This window comes from Chrysemys picta, chromosome 2 (assembly GCF_011386835.1).
Source record: "Chrysemys picta bellii isolate R12L10 chromosome 2, ASM1138683v2, whole genome shotgun sequence".
NCBI lineage: Eukaryota > Metazoa > Chordata > Testudines > Emydidae > Chrysemys > Chrysemys picta.
The window spans coordinates 52,139,705-52,160,681 of record NC_088792.1 but is presented as its reverse complement, the minus strand read 5'-3'; the positions used below and the strand labels follow the sequence as shown (position 1 = coordinate 52,160,681).

At 40.5% G+C, this 20,977-nt stretch overlaps 1 protein-coding gene across 2 annotated transcripts in view; it reads right to left on the bottom strand.

The window, feature by feature from the left end:
* Positions 1-299: 299 nt before the first annotated feature.
* Positions 300-20,977, bottom strand: part of NXPH1 (neurexophilin 1) — a 176,326-nt gene continuing 155,648 nt past the window's right edge. For both annotated transcript variants that reach the window (XM_005299885.5, XM_005299881.5), the window contains one exon: positions 300-2,231. In XM_005299885.5, coding sequence (XP_005299942.1) covers positions 1,470-2,231 — 762 coding nt within the window. In that variant the 3' untranslated portion in view covers positions 300-1,469. The remainder of the gene's footprint in view (positions 2,232-20,977) is intronic.

Sequence of the window (20,977 nt, the reverse complement as noted above, 5' to 3'; positions counted from 1 at the left end):
TAATTAAGACAAAGGCAGACTTGTGCACACACAGAGAGAACAACTTTTCCCACTTTTAAATTGGTAAGTTGCTTTCATTTATGACTAATAATAATTTAGGACCTGCTCCTGCAAATTGTCCTTTGAGGGATGACTCCCACTGAAGTCAACAAGGCCCTATGACGGCATTGAGATCTGCCTGCTTGCTATAACTTGGGATAATTCTGCACAAATTTGAAGACGCAAGATTGAAAACCATGATGGACTTTGAGCATAGTCTTCTTGTTGGACCATTTAAACCACCATCTACACAGTACATATTGAAACTCAACTTTAAGTATTTTATTTTTATGTACAGTTCATTTTTTGTCTGGAAATAAAATATCTAAATACAGACAGACCGTAATGTTGTATATGTATAGCTCTCAACAATACTTTAGCTGAATAAATGCTTTGTACATAATTCTGTCTTTTTAATGGAGTTTACAGCTACATTGATAAAATGGATTCCTCATTTCCTTGATTGTTTTTAACCAATAACAAGCAGAGAGACAATTACAAGTTAATATTAATAAGCAGCTCAAATAACACTGGTTAAACTATGTACAATACAAACCATTCATACAAATGAAGACTAGGATATTGAATTTGTTACAATATTTGTAATAAAGATAAGACAGCCACTTATAACTTACATGTTGTCTATCAGGCATTTTCCTTCTTGCAGAACAGTTGGAGAGTTTTTAAGTAGCTCAGCTGGTCTCAACTCTGCCAATTTAAATGTTCAGTGAAGAAATATGAAACCATAATGTCTGCCCACATGTAAATTCCAAATGTCTGCTCATCTTTACTAGTAATAGGCTCCCTCCACAGAAAAAGAGCCACCTAACGCCACCTTGAATGTGCCTACTGTATGCTGGAAAAAAAGTCACTATGCTTTGCTGTGTTCATATAATAAGAAATACTGAACTCTAGACACACATTTTTTCCCCATTTTAACAAGCATTTACTCCTATAGTATTATTTACCAGTACAGCTAGTCTAAGCAGTAGAATGCATGAGTGGGGATTATTGATTGGCATGTATTCAAGACTTTCAAGGAGATTTCCATAACAGTTTGTGTTAGAAACCATTTTCTGTCTAGTTAATCCTTTTGGCTTGATGATAGGTTATCCTGAAACAATATGTATCAGACAAAGACAGCCCTCTTAACAGGAATCTTAATAGGTGTGAGCTGAAAAGAGTGCGTGTCTGTGTGGTTTTATTTCGAATCCATAGTGATTTACAACTAGACTGATACATGGAGCTGACTGGGCAGAAATTACATTAGATTGTTTTCCACTAACATATTTGCAGCCATTTGACAGCAACAGCAGCAGAGTGTAGACACATTCCAGGCAATGGGGTGGCCTTCTTCTTTGAGGTAACAGCCCTGTCATATGACCTCTTTTATTCCTCAGGCTTCAGTCTCAGACACATGTTGTTCATTCTCAACCTGAAGGGAAGTAGGGCGTGTCACTGTGGTAGTTGTAATCAGGACACACCTTCTGTACTAGTTTATAATCTGTACTATAAAAGGAAATGTAAATACAGATTACTTTAAAGGGCTTGGAGCAGAGCCATGACACATGACTTTGGGTCTGCTCCTGATAACATGTTTTTGAAGGGTCATAGTTGCAGAGTGTGTTCTTGGTGGCCTTGTCAACCTTTTCATATTCGATGCGACAGTTAAAGGACTTGGAATCTTTGGCATCAATCACTGTTTGTTGTGCCAAGTCAAATTCCACTATTTTGGTTGGGGGCACCAGGCTCACAGATACATTCCCTTGGCCAGTGGAATTGTGCCTGAAATAAACGCTAAACGTCCCATTGCCATGATCAACAATTTTCCCAGTTATTAAAAGGTTTAACTTCACAGTTTTGATGTTGGAATGAAAGTCGCCCCAGCCAAACATTTTCTTAAATTTCCCAGTCTTGACAATGGGCCGTCTCTTTGCTCTGGGTCGAGGCTCTTGAAGATCTGTGGAGTTCCTCAGCCAATCCCAGAGATCTTGCTCAGAATAAGTTTCTGGGGCATCATATCGCAGGTCCAAATCTGTATCATTTTCTTTGCCATGAAAAGTCTGTGATAGCAGTCGGCTGATGGACAAGTCTTTGCTGCTTTCTGTCCATATGTGCTTTAGTGTGGATTTGGAGCTGCCTGATTTTAGAAGTTCTGATTTGCCGCCATTTGTTAAATTTGCACATGTGACCTGGGGGGGAAAAAAAAGATCAGATTGAGATAGGTATCTACAAAACCCATTGTTCCCACCTGAGGCCAAAGAGCTTGGAGTTCAGAATTAAACAGAGTTAAAATTAATTTTAAGATAAACTGAAGTATATACTCTATACTCAAAGTAAAACAGAACAGAAAGATAATTTGTGTTGTCTTTCCAAGGAGTCATAATCTATTTCTCTTTAACACATACAATGCCCTTCTGATAAAGCCCCTAGAAATCCCAGCTCAAAACCTACTTCTAATGTGAAGTCAGCAAGCAGTCCAACAACCAATGGTTGCTTTTGTGTGCCAGTTTGGGATAGCTGATTTTTCTGATTTAAAAAAAAAATTTAAGATGTTGTTGAACCATCACAACCAAGTTGTGCAATAGCGAGCATGTGCAGTAGCAAGTGTGTGTAAGCATGTGATCTTATTTTCAATACCCACATGCTCCCTCCCTCCCCCACTTTTCCCTTTGGTTTGTCACATTCACTGGTTGTGCCTTGGCTTGAATTGAATTTATATACTCTTTAAGGAGGAGACTGTCTCTTACCATGCCATGGCTCTCACTTTACTGGGGTGGTTTTCACACTGAAGGAATAATAACAATGTATCTATGCTGCTGCAACCTCCCCCCATGTCAATGTGCATTAGAAGTCTGCACCTGAATAAATGCAGTTCTTCCACTGCAAATTCCCCTTGTCTGAATAATCCTTATGCGTTTATACAGTACCTAGCACATTCGGGGTCTCTGATCCTGATGCTGGTGATGGGCTGGGACCCTGGGGCTCACTTCTGATTTATATCTTATGTTCCTAAAGCTCACACTTCAGGTTTTCAGCCATCTACCTTCAGGGGTTAAGAAAGGATTCCCCCCATACATTTGTTCTGAGCCTTTTTTTATCACCTTCCTCTGAAGCATCAGGGATGGCCACGGCTGGAGATGGGACATTGGACAGTGAGGGCCAGTGCTCTGAGGTGGCACTGAGCATTCTCTCTCTCAGGGGCTTGGCTGGCTAGTTCTTGTTCGCATGCACATGGTCTAACTGATCGCCTATATGGGGTCAGGAAGGAATGTCATATTGGCAATGACTTGGGGGCGGGGAGTTGCCTTTTCTCCAGTGTGTGGGTGCGGGTCACTTGCCAGGATTATGTGGGTAAACCTCACTTAATCATTTCCCTGCCATTGCAGGACCTCAAGCACTGGGGTGCCTTGGTCCCTTCTATTCTCTGCATGTTGCACATAACTGTCTAGTCTCTTGTGGGCTGTAACACTTTGGTCTAATTTCGGTTGTTGGGTTTAGTGTGTGGGTGCTGGGTGGTGGTGGTGGCCTGTGATAGACAGGAGGTCAGACTAGATTATCTGGTGGTCCCTTCGGGCCTTAAAACTCTATGACTAATTGGGGCTTCTAGGCTATACTACAATTTAAATAATAGAGAATAATAAAGGGCTTGATCACGGCTTTTCCACGAGCCCTGCATTAATGTCAGGCAGCACATTGCTGTGTTATCCCTGGACTGACTTGAGCTGTCACATTTCCCTCCTGGTCCCCCTGCTTCTACAGAGAAGGAGTATGCTGTGCTGGTTAACATATGCTCCCAAAGGCAGTGGTATAGCTGTGCCACCCAACACATTGAGAAGGAGCGAAGCCAAGGCTCTGCCCAAGACCCCCCCCCCACCTATATGCAAAGTGGATGCAATGGCTCTGCAGAGGGGGTGCCTGATATCCCTGTACCACCGTGCAGCCCAAGCCATAATTCACAAGTGAATTACACAACACAGAAATCCAAGTGAGTGTTTGACTCCTAAAGTGAAGATTACAAAAGTGAGACTATCTAAGTGAAATGAACAGTCCAAAAATACAGATCAAAGTTTTATAAAATCATGAAATCCTTGCCCTGAAATCCTGAGGAATCTAAAAATGTCAGGGCCAATTTTTCACATCTGTCAGCACCAGAGCAAAAAGACCTAAGCTAGCCATGTTCATTTTTCCATTCTAGCTTTAAAAATAAAGTACACATTGTCATACTTTTTGAAGGGTAAGCTGACCAATCTTGGTTTGTAAGTGGACTGTGACTGCTCTTAACTCCTTTGCCTGGCTACAATGAGCATCACAGCAGCCCTGGCTGGTAATTTCATCATATGGGTGTTTTAGGAGCCATCCCATTATCCTGTTTGCTTTTATAAATGCCTCCTCCCTTTATCAAAATGAACTGGACATATCCCTACTCCCTGAAACTCAGTGGAAACAAGATAACACGTATAGCATGACGCCTTCCTGCTGGTGCAATCTAGAGATATTTGTAAAGAAAGGCAGCGAATATAACAAAGATATTTCCATATCCTTATGAACATGGAACTGAACTGTGTTGCTGACCAGATTTCTCTTTCTAGGGTAGTTGCGCCCCCTCCCAGACATGCCACATGGAATACTGAACATCTTGAAGGGGTGATGACAGGTATGATGACAGCCTTTTTTTAAAAAAAATTAAGTCAGTCAGAGTATTAGCAGAATAGCACCAATGCCTTTCAAGTTGGGGTGGGGACAGAGCCCAAGAGAAGAAATAAATAGAATGTGCTCTTTATTTAGGATTTATCCCTTGGATGATTTTTCCATCTTTTGAATGGCAGGAAGGATAAATACCACCTAGCATTTGATAGGTGGTTTGTATCTGTGTCTTAGCATCAACGCAGTGAGCAAGGAGAGAGGCTGTAATGAAATGGTCTGATGGAGCACTGGTTAATGAAGCAGCAATGAAGATATCATGGGAAGAGAGACTTAGAACATAATTTTGCAGAGGCTTATGAGGAGTGAGAGCAAAGTAGGAGAAATGTGGTTAAAAGAAGAAATGTGCCAGTCTGAATCTAAGCAGTTAACTAGCAGATTTAGTGTGCCTGCAATCTGAAGGTAGGAAATAAATTGCTTATTGTCATATTTTACTCTCCTCACAGCTTGCTTTTTCTTCTCCTTCCTTTTTTTAAAAAACATTTGTGTTCCAGTGAGTTACATTTCAAAGGATTAAACAGCAAATTCCCACATAACAGGATGTAACACCATAAAACTCATTTTGAAGAAAAGCTATTTTTTTAGGCTACATAAAACCAAGCACCCTGGAGAAGAAGTGGATATTTCTGAAATACTTGCTGTCGGCTACAAATCATGAGTGTTTTAAAAGCTAGTATATCTCAAGTTTAAATGGAAGTTTCAGATTCCAAGCAAGACACATTGTTTCATATCTGACCTAACAAACGCAATTGATTGTTACTCTCATTGATTTTGTAATAGTTTAAGAGCTTCTAGTCACGCAGTTGGCCCTGAGACCTCTGTTTGTGATTTTCTATTTGGGTAACTGGCCGCATTCATGATTAAAGACCTGCTCCTGCCCTCCCTTGTCAGGCATCTGAGCAAAGAGTCTGACTAAATAGTACAAGAGCACCCAAAAGGGCTAACAATACAATTCATTGCTCATCAAAGTAGTAGTATTTGCAAAATGATAGTATCTCGTTTGCAACCCTATAGCTTTTTCCCATACTACTACTATGTTGTGTTGTAACTATACATATATTCCCCCCAGATGCACACGCCATGTAGTACATAGTTTGGCTAATACAGCCATGTGGAAAAGCAGGATTTATTTTATGATTTTGTTATATCTGTGTTCACATCTACCCAACCATCTCAAAACCGTCACAAAAACTGTAATATAATTGTAAGAAAACATCCAAACCCATGACATTTTGCATGCTTCCTGAGTGAAAACTATTGCACTTGAAAATGGTCCCATTTTAGCATAAAAATACCATGAAAACAGGACCAATTTCCAATACTCAATGAAATGCAAAAAATATTAAGTATTTCAATTTGTTGTGAATATGTCTTCATCCCTAGAGCATGTACACACAGTTCAAAAATACATGTACAATAACATCCATTTTGCTTTCTCTTCCCCCCCATCTCACTGAATATATATCAGGTGCCATTTAATTCTTGATATGTTCTGCACTGTATTGTTTACCATACTGCAGTAGAGTTCAATGGGACTCCTCTCACATGGAAAGTTATTTGGGTAAGTTTTTGCTGTATGGGGGATTTGTAGTATTCCCTATAATTAGCATTGGGCCGACATAAACATCACAGTAAATTTAACTATCATGGACAATAAGTGTCAAGATTTATTTGGGTTGTACTTTACACGACATTGCCAAAATCTGTACTATGAGTTTCTATCAACAAAAGCTCTTTGAACTGTCTCTTACTATAGATTTATATAGTGCCTAGCACAAAGGAGCTCTGATTTTCATTGGGAGCTTTAGGCACAACCATAATAGAAATAGTAATAGATAAAGTATGACATGCTGACAGGTATACCTAGTACAATGCATGTCATTAATGAAGTAAAGATATGATTTTTTCTTCAACAAAGAAATGCTTCCTGAAATTTTTAAATGATTACAATGGTGGGAGGTTTCAGGTGTTCAGAAGGGAACTACAACAAAGAGTAGAAGACATTTGGGGGCCTGATCCAAAGCCCACTGAGGTCACTGAAAGACTCACAATGAGTACAATGAGTATAATGGGCCTTGGTTCAGACCTTTTAGGTGGAGAATGCATATCTCCCCTAGATAGAGTCACTAGACCCTCGTGGTATCAGAAATTACACTATCATCTGGTCACCCTTTTCCCATGAATAATGACAAATTGCTGTTCAATATATTTTTTGTAATTTTGGACAGTGCTCTCAGTGAAAATAATATACAAAGTTTATATTATGGAGACAAAGTATATTTTCATGACTATGGAATTGACTTGTATGTCCAGTTTCACTGAGTTTCAACAAAACACTCCAGTCTTTGTCTGATCCTTTTAGAGACTGAAGACATTTTCACAGTGACATTAGATGTCACTGATTAGACATTAACTTCATTAGATGTGTTTTTCATGAGCATTATTGTCTCACTTAAGACTCCTTAAGAGAGGGTAACTCATTTATCTCAAAGCCTTTGGGGTTCAATTTAAAGACATCCCTCATGCACATGAACTTATTACCTATCGTAGGCCAAACCTGGATGCTTGAGATCAGATAAGTTTTTTAAAAAATCCAAGTGGTACAAAATGACTCTTGATTTCTTAGTCTTTCATTATACTGTAGATCTATTACAGTTCATTATATATAATTACAATATTGGTTTAGAAATTATGTATTTATTCCTCTAAGTGTATGAATACTTGAGGGCAAATGGAAATGTAAACAAACAATCTAATACTCAAGGTAGGAAATTTCTCTCTTCAGGTAAATAACTAATAAAAAAAAACCAAGTTAATTTTGGCTGGCATACCGTAGTAGGAATTTGTCAGCTCAGTGTTTGCATATTCACTGTGTAGCGCAACACAGAATTCTGACTCCTTGGCCAGATGCCTCAGGTACTTTGCTAGTACAGGAATGTGAACACAACATAGGTCTAAATGGCACTCTAATGATGAGACACAAGAACTCAGAATTCTCACCTCGATCCAATGTCCACCCATAAACATTATTATTTGGTTTATTGGTTGATGGGAAGATCTGAAGATTGAGGACTCTGTTGTACTTTGATCACCTTTGTAGTAGTGGCTCAGCCTAGAGCCATATGAGTAGTATAGGGCAATACTACTGGGTAAGAGAAAGTGCTAGATACTATTGTTACTATGAATATATATTACACAGTGAGTAGTTGGCACACAAACTAATGCCAATGGCATTCCAAATTATAATTTAAACAAAGAAATTGACATTAGAATTTGATGGAGAGATGATTATAATAGATGGAGTGAAATGCAGAAGAGGCCTTGTGATGCATTACACATTAATATTTTGAAAGAAGAGGAAAAACACATTTAAACAAAAGGCCCTGCTGATTAATATTTCACACAGAGTCCTATCTTTTTATTTCTAACCCTTTCTTGCTACATGACCAGATGGGTGGAGGTGCATGTGTTGACTGTACATTATCAAAATATGCAGCCTCAGAGTGTATTCTCGGCTGAAATTTTCTAATGCCATAAGAGAGCAGGGACATCCATTAAGTATCCCATTCCCCATCTTCTGATGATATTATGTCAAGTAGCTGCATGAGACTATGCACATTACTTATCCATAAACAAGGAAGATGATTCCGCCAAGAACAGTTTCAATTTAATGGCACACTGCAGGAGAAACTACCTCAGTTAGTTACACCATGCTGAGGTTCCAGTTCTCAATGCACATGATCAACTGAATTCACTAGAACATCCTCTGCTGTTGATGTCACTGCACATTCCCGGGAAACAAAACAAAGGGCACATTTCTTGTTCTTCTCATATCAACACTGCTCAATACAATCCCTAAGAAACAATGATGCAGAAGGTGTCTAAACTCTAAGACCCAGATTAATTGGATTAATTAATGGCATAGCTCCATTTATACCATCTGAGGGTCCGGCTCTAGAAATTGTTTCATAGTTCTTAAGTAAATAATCAAGAGGTTAGAAAAGAAAAGGGCCTGGGAGAGAACCTGGGCTTTTTTCTCTGCCTTGATGTACCATGAGAAGAAAACACAGGAATGAGGGGAAATGGATATTACAGCTTAAAAAATTATACTTGGGTAATAAAAGATAATAAGAAAATGAAAATACTCTGAGACCTAAGGCTGAGGAATGCCCTCCATGCTAACTACTGCACACTGGAAATGTGCAGTCATCCATACTAGTGAAAATATTGTCTGAGCATTGCTGACAGGGTCAGAGATATCTTGGGCAGGACCGGTCAAAATTGTTTCCATTAAAATTGTTTTCCTATGGAAAATTGGATTTTTGATAGAACAAATTTTTTTGCAAACCATGTCTGCTTTGTGCAGAAAATTTTTGGTTTTCATCAAAAAATCTGACATAGAGTATTAATGCAGATGGTCATGTAAAGAAGTTATTTCCATCCTTAATATCCAGGTGCCTAAAGATCTTTTAAAATATGTCCCCAAGTGACTATTACAGGTATTATGTCATATAATATAATAAAAAATTCACTGATTAAGTAAAAATACATTTACAATTGTTTTTATGGAACAATTTTACAGAGAGCATTAATAACTTTTCAATTTAAGGGACAAATCGTCCCCACTAAATTCAATGGCAAAATTCCCACGGCAGCAGAAGAGCTAGAAAAGTGTCTGATGTTGTGTAGTTTGTTTTCATTTTCTTGCATGATAAAATAATTATGTCAGAATGTATGCAGTTTGGCTTGTAAACCATGTCATTTCTCTTTCAGTTTAGAAGACATTATGCCATCATGTGCAATATAATAGTCTGTAAACTGAAAGAAAACTGAGTTACAATACACAGAGTACTTCCTCACATTATGATTTTATAGCTCTTCATTTTTGCCTTAGAAACGTGAGAAATTCAGCCAGAATGGTTCTAATGGTTGAGGTGCAAGTGAATTTATAAAGATTTGGAGGAGGATTGAAATGTAACTGTATGAAATATCCTATTAACTCTTGCCCTCTGTTTTACATTTTTAGAAAGAATTTAAACTAAACCCTTGAAGCCTGGTGCCTATGTCATCATTAAAGATTTTTCACTTCAGTGGATTATGACTTTTGAAAATTCACACCAGCTCCATTCAGCAGGGGATTAAATTTTCATGGAATAAATTAAAGTGGGTTAAAATGTCTAACAGAGTTTTAAGACCACTGCTTTATACAAGCATCACAGAGTTCTGTTAACTTTCAAATGAAACTCTAGCTAGGTAAATAACTTTTGTCAAGGATCTATTGCTCTCATTCCACACTCCTGTAAGCCCTCTTTTATTAATATTGGCTTGCCATTTTCTGCATACATGTAGAAAGAAATATTAAATAAAATTAGAATATAGCTGAAAGGCCACAGAGCAATATTTTAATAAAAATCTGCACTGTAGTCTGATTTTATATATATATATATATATATATATAAGATCATCATATATATATATATACCGTGTTCAAGAAGATGCCCTTTTTCAAATAAGTGAATAACCACATAGGTAGGCTGAACAAGGTGAAAAAGACTTTAAGGCTGTCAAGAAAATAGCAGTTCTGTGCTGTCTGAGCTGAGCAGGTGACAGTATTCTAATGTGCAAAACATTGTCCTCTAGTAACATATTACTAATTACATTCAGCTGAAAATTCTTCATTGTTAAGCTCTTCCATGAATCAATAAAATTAAAAAGCTCCCATATTAATATCAATGTGAGTAGTCCATTACTGCTGTTTGTGAGTCAATGTGAGTAGTCTATTACTGCACCACATTTTTTGTAGAGACGTATTAGAATATTCATATAACTAATCTGCTTGATAAGTGGATTATTCATAGTTGCATGAAGTAGCACAAAGCTGCTATTTGATAAGGTTACAGTAGCCACTAATGCTGATAGAATGTGTCATTTTCATGTCAAGGATATTGAGAGCCAGATTTTAAAAAATAGTCACCTAAATTGTGCAACCATCATAGGCACGCATAAATGAAAACAGGCACATACACAAGAGGTAGCTCTATGGCCAGCGCATGTATTCCTGTTATAGACAATCATCTGTTTTCATCTGCAGTTACCTATTGTATACAAATAGATGTATTTGTATACAATAGATGTATAGATGTCTACAATTTCAAAGGCACAAAGGGCAGTTGTATGCCCAACTTCCAATGAAGTTCAATTCTATGTGCTTTCCAAAATGTATCCCTTTGGGCATGGGAGGTGAGTTCTATAGGCCCGTGGTGTCCGGGCACTGGGAATATTCCTGGCCCGGGGGCCCAGCTCCAGCAAAGTTTCCTGCCTTCCCCCCCCCCCGCCCCGTCCCTGCCTGCCACCCCCAGGCGATTTAAAACAGCCTGGGGGCTCCCGCCACCACCCAACAGCTCAGACGGGCTGAGAGGCTTCCAGCACGCTCATTCCACATGGCTGCCAGCACATCCTTGCAGCCTGTGGGGGGTGGGGGGCTATGCCGCTGCACACTGCTCCCGCCCCGAATGCCCCTGCAGCCAATGGGAAGCTGCGGGGGCGGTGCCTGGAGACAGCAGCACGTGGAGACCCCCCAGCCTGCCCCGCCTAGGAGCTGCTGCAGGAAGAGGTACCCCAGGTAAGCACAGAACCCCTTATCCACTTCCAGAGTCTGCACCTATACCCCCTCCCCACACACACCCTCTGGCCCACAAATTTCCTCCTGCACCTCCACCCCCCACATCCCTTCTCACCCCCAAACTCCCTCCCAGAGCTTGCACCCCTCACCCCCTCCTCCATCTCCACCCCCTGCCCCAGCCCAAAGCCTGCACCCAGCACCCAAACTCCCTCCCAGAGCCTGCACCCCACACCCCCTCCCACACCCAAACTCCCTCCCAGAACCTGCACCCCGCACCCCTCCTACACCCTATTCCCCTGCCCCAGCCCAGGACCTGCACCCCAACCCTCCTCCCCCCACCCAAACTCCCTCACAGAGCCTTAGGCAGGTGGAGGCAGAGTTTGGGGGGGCAGGCTCTGGGCATTCTGGGCATCACCAATATTTCTACAAACCTGCCACCCCTGCCTTTGGGTGAACACAATACTCCCATGACATTGTCTTGTGAACACTATCAGCACAGTCTTCCAATCCTTGAGGATGTAATGAGGAGGGTTAATTTTTTTCTTTGCTAAGTATGTTTGCTTTCTAATTGCTCAGTTGCTGTGTAGATGTCAGTAGCAAAACCCCACTGAAAGAACGTGAGTGCTGTTTCTTTAATGCCATAACAAGAAGCCAAGCAGCAGAGGGGCAAAGAAGAGTTCTCAACAGAATCTCTACTGTGAAGCAGAGACACGAGTAGCTTCAGGGATAATACCACCTCTTGTGTTAGAATGTTGGTCTTTCTGTGATTCTTCACTATTGTCACATGACACTCAGGGCCGACTCCAGGCACCAGCCAACCAAGAACGTTCTTGGGGCGGCACCTGGTAAGGGGCGGCCAATCTTGGGGTAGTGGGGAGCAGCGTGGCATGGCCCTCGGCGGAGAGTGGTTTGGCAGCGCGGCGCTCCACGGAGGGTGTTTGGTGGTGCTCCGCACGGGGGGTGGGGTTTCGGCAGCGCGGCGCTCCACGGGGGGCGGGGGGTGTTCAGCAGTGCAGCACTCGAGGATGTTCGGCAGCGCAGCGCTCGGCGGTGGTTTTGGCAGTGCGGAGCTCCACGGGGGTTTCAGCGGCGCTCCACGCGGGGGGGGGGGGGGGGGAGTTCAGCAGTGCGGCGCACCGCGGAGGGCGGGGGTGTTCGGGAGCGCGGCACTCAGGGATGTTCGGCAGCGGGGGGTTCGGCGGCGCTCCGCGGGGGGCAGGGGTGTTCGGCGGCGCTCCGCGCAGGGGGGTTCAGCAGCACGGCGCTCGGCGGGGAACGGGGGGTGTTCGGCAGCGCAGCAGGGCACGGGGGCTGTTCAGCGGCGCGGCACTCGGCGGGGGGGTTTCGGCGGCGCAGCACTCTGTGGGGGGGTGTTTCAGCGGGGCGGGGCGGCGCTGGGGGGGGGTGTCACGGCGGGGCAGCACTTTTTTTTTGCTGCTTGGGGCGGCAAAAAAGTTAGAGCCGGCCCTGATGACACTCATCCAATAAATGTCTCAAAGAGATAAAGGACAGTACCCAATGTCATTAAACATGTACATGCATCATGTAATCTAATAACATTTGTATGGCAAAGTACTTATTCACATTAGATTATCCTTAAATTTTAACAGGTAAATGTTTAGGCTAGTGGTATTTTTCTCATTATCAGTCCAAGTGGATGTTGTGGAAGAATGTTCAGTAGCAGCCCAACTAAATAAAACAGGTCAGGGGTCATACAGTAGAATGCTGCTGTAGATGTATGCTATTTGTTTTATGCACTGCAGTATTTTCTTCCTACAATAGTGTCATATCTAATTAAAAGTGAAAATTAGTAGCCAACAGTATTAATCAAATTCAATATGCGGTTCTTGGCTCTTGAGAGCGATGGTTCAATTGCTGGTGCCATCAGTGAGGTCATTAATTTAAATCTAGATGAGTAAAAAGGCCTTAGGGCATTGACACATAAGTTGAAGGAGGTTGTTCTATGAAAAATTGTTCCCAATGAAAGGAAAAACTGAAGGAGAAATATATGAACATTGTCTCAGCACATCCAGCTACTGGACAGTAAGCATAATTGTCAGGGTTGGTGTGTGGAGGTCAGTGGTTATGTCACTGCAACATAACAGATTTGATACAGGGCTTTTCATTCTCAAGTTCTCCCAAAGTGGTTGACAATGGGTTAAATACTGTTTATTTAATGTCTGTGTTGGCAAATACCACAGTCATTTTATACTTGTAAACTTGTGCCAAGCACAGCTCATGTGTCCAGAGAATCTGGGAATGAGATTTTATCAAAGCCTGAGCACAAGTTTCATAAGTATTTTCTCTTTTAAATTCTACAGAAAAGGTTTCCAAATGTCTGATCTGCAGTTACTTCAGTTGTACTCAGCTGCTGTGCAGAACAACAGGGGGAGACTTCTTGAGACCTCCTCTTACACATGAAGCAGCTGGACACAATGTGGCCCAAGGAAACTTGGTCCAGAGGAGTAAATTAAAGAGGAGTGCCCCAGTCCTAAGTGCTTCCTCCAAATGACTGGTGGCTGAAAGATTATATATTTTTCAACAAATGCTGTTTCTGTCCTAATAAAGTTGTGGTGTCTTCACTCTTCACTTTTTCTATTAGAAAGAAGGGAAAATAGAGTGGGAAAGGGGATGGTAATCTGGTATTCAAACCTGACTTTACAGGGGCTACTCACATAGGTAAAACAAATTGGGACTTGTTTGGCCTTTTCATGCAGGCCAATATTTGGTTTATTGGGAAACCCACAAAATGTGTGGGATTTAGAGGCTTATCTGAACCTTAGAAAACCACAGGCATCCATAAAATTAAGCTGGAATTCTCACAAGACAAGGCTTTGAGATTAGAGCATGTTGGGAAGAACTGAAAATACTTTCTTGTGGAATAGCAGTTCTACCTGGAACCAGGAAGTGCAGAGGTCCTCAAATGAAAAAGGAGAAAATAGAATTTTTGGAACAATAAAAACAAAAAAAACAACTTCATGTTTGAGTTCCGAGCAATGGTTTAAGTTGATTTTTATTTGACCACAAATCATTTTGACCATCTTCGGTTTGGTCGCATTGAAGTGATTTGGGCAAATTCTGTCTAAGCTTACAGCTGTGCAGCCACTTATACCCAGGGGATTCCACAGCAGTGAATCACACCAGATTTTGGCTGATTGCCTTTAAGAGAATAAACATTCAAGTTACCTTGTCAAAAATGGATGAAGACCATAATCTATCGATATATTCCTATATCTGTCCAAAAGCAAGAAGTATCTTTTCATGGTCTCATCTGTTATCATTCTGTGGCTGAGCAGCAATGGAAAACAAAATAATTTTAGCAAGAAAATTTCATTTGCTACCTGCCAACCACTGATACAAAACATAGCTTTGAAAAAATACTAAAAACCTCACTCTACGGCTTATAGTTTCATTACAATATATTTTCTAAACAACATTCAATGAGCTGATAAAAGCATTTCATTTAAATATCCATGCTTAGCAGTTCCATTTTGCCTGGTGTGAAGAAGAGCTGCTATTGTCTCTTTCATTATCCATAGTTAATGGTATATATTATTATTATTTATATTATGTGAGAGCTTAGAGGCACCAACTGAGATCAGGACCCTATTGTGCTAGTAACTGCAAAATACATAGTATGAAACCGTGTCTGCCCTAAGGCATCTACAGTCTAAATAGACAAGACAGAGAAAGGGTTGAAGGACAAACATATGAGTGACTTGCCCTAAGTCACACAATGGGACAGTGGCAAATCTCCTGACTCCCAATTCAATGCGTTACCCAATAGATCACACTGTCTTGTTCATTCATGGAAAATAAGTTTGTTAAATTATTTGGCAGAGGTATAAAACCAGATTAAATGAATTGAAAAGGCCACAAGCTTTTTTTGGTGACAGAAAGCCAGCCCAGAGGCAAGTTGTGGCAATAAAAAGAGCAGAAAACCAGCCAGTGCGGCCACAAGCTGCTGATTTAGCTCACGCCCTGGGGATCTCTGACTTCAGTTTTCAGGGATTTTCCCCCTGCTGAAAGCTGTGCCAAGAGCAATAGTTGCCAACACCATCTGCCCTCCCTTAAAGTCAATCCCCTCAGGGTGTAGTGGCCTTGCTTGCTCATGGGGGTGCCATTTGTAAACCCCTCCACCCATGGTTTCCACTGGATTGTCATGTAATTAATCAAACTTGAATTTGATTTCTGCAAATATAGACAAAAGACTAAATCTTGCTCACCCTGCTCACATAAATAACTTCACTGACTTTTAAATAATCACACGAGTTAGGTGAGCATGATTAAGCCCAGAGTTCTTTAACTTAATCTGCTATCTTTAAAGTGGGTCAATTTAAAAAGTTTTTCCATTTCTGACTTTTATTTTTTTACCTTTATGGGTCAAGTCCAGTGCCCACTTAAGTCAAGGGAAAGACTCCAGTTGAATTCACCGGGCATTGAAGGGAACTCTATTTCTAAAGAGAATATTTGTCTCAAACTTGTAGAATCAAGCATTTCAAAAAACTTTTCCGATCATGTGTCTTTCCCTTGTGAAATTTAAAATGTGGGCTGCAACCTCCCATTGTCAACAGACACAAGAGATTCAGAATCCTGGAATAATACTGTTTTACAAAACTATTTGGTTTCTTGTAAATTAATCTTTTTCACAGTATTCAACTTCCTAAGCTCAAAACTGAAACTAAATTCATTATCTTAGATTAACTTGGACAGTGGCAATATGGATAGAAACTGGATCTTAAAAAATAGTATCTGATATCTGCAAACCATATAAGAAATAAAGCAAAACTATGGCTTTTTGATACAGTAAATGAACAAGTTAAGTATACATGTATCTAAGCATCATTAATCAGTTAACAGTTTCTTATGGATATAACAGTTGAGTGGATAGGTTCATATCCCTAAGGGGTGTGTATGTGAATGTATATACACACACATACACCTTGGGGATATGAACCTACCCACTCAACTGTCATATCCATAAGAAACTGTTTTCTCCAGGTTAATACCAATTTAACTATGATTACACACAACAATACGCTACCTGGTGGCTGGTAATGTTAAGAACAGTCCGAGAAAACACATATTTACCAAGTGTGAGTTTTGTAAGAATGTTGTTGCATAGTTTTAGTAGTAAAATCCTGATTGTTTGCCTGTTGAGCTCAAGGTAGACCGATATTTGCAACTATAAGACACCCATCACAATGGTATATATGATTAAATGAAAGCCTGAAAACTGCCAGTATTTATCTAAGAACAATATGACTCAGGGAGGGAAACTGTGAGCCCAGAACAATACAATCATATTCAGGAATGATTAAAAGAAAATTGCTTCTCTGTGCTTCACACGGAAACCTGAAACTTCACACAGAGGCAAAAGCATTTTGTTGTTAATGATATGTACAACTTTTGTAATAAAACCCAACACAAGGCAAATCTTGAGTTGTTTGGGATTTTCCTGGCACTTAGGAGGTGGGAACTTTATACAAACTGAAACCAACAAATGTTCACTGAGCCTCCTAAGAACTGTAACTGCCAAGATTCACAAGCTCTGTTTCTGATGAGAGAACTGTCAGTAAAACAGCCTAATCCCATAATCCCTTGATGACTGGAACTGCCATTGGCTTCAAGTCAGAATTCTCATCTGGAGGTCTTGGAAGACTAGGCCCAGTTTTTCAGACTTGGACACCTGTAGTAAGACAGCTGTATCCACATCTAGTCTGAAAATATCAACCAAAGTTTTTAATTAACACTGGCATTTCTGAGCCTATTCCTGTTGACAGTGTATGGTTAAAAACAACACTGCATAGCAGGGGATCTGGCATGGATGTTTGATAATGATTTAGAGACCCTTAGCTCTAGGTTACCAGTTCAAATCCAGCAAAGTTCAATAGTGATCAACAGTCTATTGGTTGATGGGTAGTAGTATATGTGAACTCAATTAGTGATCATAGTCCATTTCCTAATAGACACTTTCTGTATCACAAACACCAAATTGCCAGTGGATGCTCTTCCTGGTAATCTGTTTAGAGAGACAAAGAACAGAACTGGCACTGAGATTGCCACCCATTCCAGAGTAGGTTAAGAATTATCATTTCATGGTTGAAGCACATGTCGGAAATTTGCCCTGCTATTGCCTGAGCTTTTCCTGTTTGTGAACTGACCTGAAGATGAGGGATGTCAAATCATCACCTTAGACCTGTAATAATTTCATTTAAAGATTATTTTAAGTGACCTGCAATTCAGGTGAGCCCAACCTAAAACTGTAAATAGACATTTTTTATAATTAAATAGGTGAGACCAGATCCTCAGCTAGTGTAAACTGTAATATTTGTGGGTTCTTATGAAGGAAACTTAGACAAAGCTGAGGGAGATGCTTATTATTAGATGTAAGACCTAGACCATCCGCAAAGTCTGACTACTCTCTGTGAGACTCTCTGTATCACGGCATTGCCTTGTGCTCTGTCAGGCTAGGTGGAGCCCACTCCCAAGAATGGCTCTCTTTAAAAGATTTCCTCAAATCTCTCCTTTCCAAAAAAACATGAAGAAACATAATACACAACAGTATATATACAGGTAAAGAAACCTAATAATGCTCTAACAATTTTCTATTAGTCTTTGAGGTGCCTGATCAGTCTCATGGATCTTCGTGTCATTGCTTCAGTCTCTACATTGTGATTCTAAGTACCCATGCGTGCTCTTCCATCTTTGAAGACTTGAACTCCTACTCTCTTCCTATCTTATGTCTTGTCTCCTTGTCTTCCCTTCAGCCTGGGATTTGTTGAAGGTGTCTCCTATTCCATCTGTACATCAGTCCCTCAGCAGTGACAATCTCATAGGACCTAGAAGCCAATTCATGAGAGACCTCTGCCTTTTTTGACCACGTTTTTCCATCATAGATACGGGCATGATCATGTTGCTGCAAACACTCAAGTTCTCATGACCCCCTGTCATATTAAACCTTTTGTTTAACAGTTTTGTTTGTCAGGTTTTTTTATACATAGTCAAGTCATTTTTATCGGCTATATCAATTCCTACAAAATTAGGCATTTTTGTTTTTAGTTTTCTATTGAACAGAACCTCTGCTGGTGGCAACCCATCAGCTGATCATGGGATGCGTAACCAGGGGCGTTTTGAGTAATGGTAGAGAGGTTATTTTACCTGGCACTGATGCAACTGTTGCTGGGCTACTGTGTCAAGTTCTCATGCCCACAATTCAAGAAGGATATTGATAAACTTGAGATGGTTCAGAGAAGAGTCACAAAAATGATTAAAGGATAAGAAAGATGCTTTACATTGATAGGTGCAAGGAGCCCAATATATTTAGCTTAATAAAGAGAATGTTAAGGTGTTACTTGATTACAGTCTATAAAGTACCTACACAAGGAACAAATATTTAATAGTGGGCTCCTCAGTCTAGCAGAGAAAGGTATATCACAATCCAATGGCTGGAAGTTGAAGCTAGACTAATTCAGAATGCAAATAAGTCATAAATTTGTAATGGTGCAAGTAATTAACCACTGGAACACTTTACTAAGGATCAGGGAGGATTCTCCATCACTGACAATTTTAAAATCACGATTGGATGTTTTTCTAAAAGAGAGTCTCTAGGAATTTTTCCAGGGAAGTTGTATGGCCTGTGTTATATAGGAGGTCAGACCAGATGATTACAATGGTTCCTTCTGGCCTTGGAATCTATGATGCTTGTTCCTTCTAGCCTATGTATATCCTGAGATCCAGTGGAAAAATTCTGTAGATATTCCACTGCAGATAATCTACTAGTGGTCAAAAGTCCACTTTGCCTGTAGTTGCCAATATTCCTTGATCTAAAAATAGACTTTAAAGGGCAAATAAATGGAATCAAGATTATTTTGATTCTCTTTGACTTATCTTGGACATGACTAGATTGTACCAATTTAAAATGCTTTATCTTTCCCATTCTAACAGAAGATAGAGGGTTAAAGGAATAAAATACATGCACCAGGTTAAAGTCCTCGCATTCAAATGAATATCCTTATTTTATAACACAGTGATTGCAACAAGACCTTCATAATTATTCTTCCCCCTGCCTCCTTGACTGCATCATTTCTAGAAAGAAATCCAGGCATGTTAGTAAAAGCTACTAATTTTAAGTCTATAATACGCCTTACTTCAGTTTTTCTGAATAATGGTTTCCCCTGATCTGATCCAATTACTCCTTCATGTTGCAAAGATATTGTAAAACAGCCACTGTTTCTCAAAGACATGTCTCTGGCTCTAATTACATGACCTCAGAAGTTAATTCAGATTCCCTCTGCTTTGACTGCTTAGCCTTACAGAGTACATAGTGTATCCTTATCTCAAATGTAAATAATAATAAGAGATCAACCAGAATTTAGGAACTAGGAAATTGATGTCATCTCACAAATGGCCAGCAGAAGCTGTTATATAGTTCAGGTTTTAGTATTTTCATATATGTTAGAAGTTAGTAAATAATGTTCCATTACTTACATGTATGTTTGAGATATCTAACCCCAGCACAGGCATCAGAAGGTTAAAGGGAGCCTGAGAATGCTAGTAACCTCACTGATTGCACCTAGGGAGGGTATGCTCAGGTGAAGGGGAGGGGATGGACTTAAAAAGGAGAGAGAAGGTCAGTTGGGAGAGGAGATCCAGGGGAGAGGATGTAGTGAGCTCCCTCTCTCTGAGGAGGGGCCTATTAGAAGACCAATAAGTCTGGAAGGGCAGGAAGCAGACAGTTTGTTCCTGAAGCCTGCTGGAAATCAGGAGCTGCTGAGGGATGAAGGCCTGCCTGAAACCATGGGAAAGTGGAGAACTGGGCCAGCCTTAGACTATGGGGTGGGGTGAGGCACAGGAACCTGAGGACAGATAGGAGGTTCTTGCATTATAATTGAGGCTCACCTACAAGGAAGAGGAGCGGCCAGCTGAGCCTGATCGGGGCTGAAGATTCAGTTGTCTTTATATTTCTATTGGGTGTGTTAAAGAACTCTGTGGCCCTGTGCAGAAAGGGTCAGACTCTTTAAGATGTCTTGGCCAGAGGATCAGGCCACCCCATACCCAGAATAGGCCAAAGAACCCAAGAGGGAAACTGAGACACAACTGCTGCAATGCCACATCCAGTCATGAGAGGGCGTGTTGCAGCAGCAACTCTGCTGCAGTGTGTATACATAATATACATATATATACATAAACCAACAAAAATTTCTAAAGGATCCTGTGACAGATTACTTACTATTGTCCCACAATTTACAGCATGATACTATGTTTCTAAAACTCTATGGATTCCTCATGGGATAGATGTTAGTTGCCCACATAGAAGGGTAAAATGGGAGTTACTTCCCTGCTTGGTCATGTAAAGACTGCTTAGATTGCAGCTCCAGCCACAAGGAAGATAGCATTGCTTTTCTACTGTTTAATTAAAAATAATTTACTGGTGTGGCTGAGACCTAAATCTGCCTGATGGTTTTTGAATCTCCCAGTCAATATCAATTTATATTGAAATGTACCTTCTCCATTCTCATCAGTATTGGGATCTTTCCTCCCCTGGTTCCTTGTTATACTGGGACTTTTCTCCATTAGTAACAAAAATTACTTAAGAAGAAGGTGTTTTTT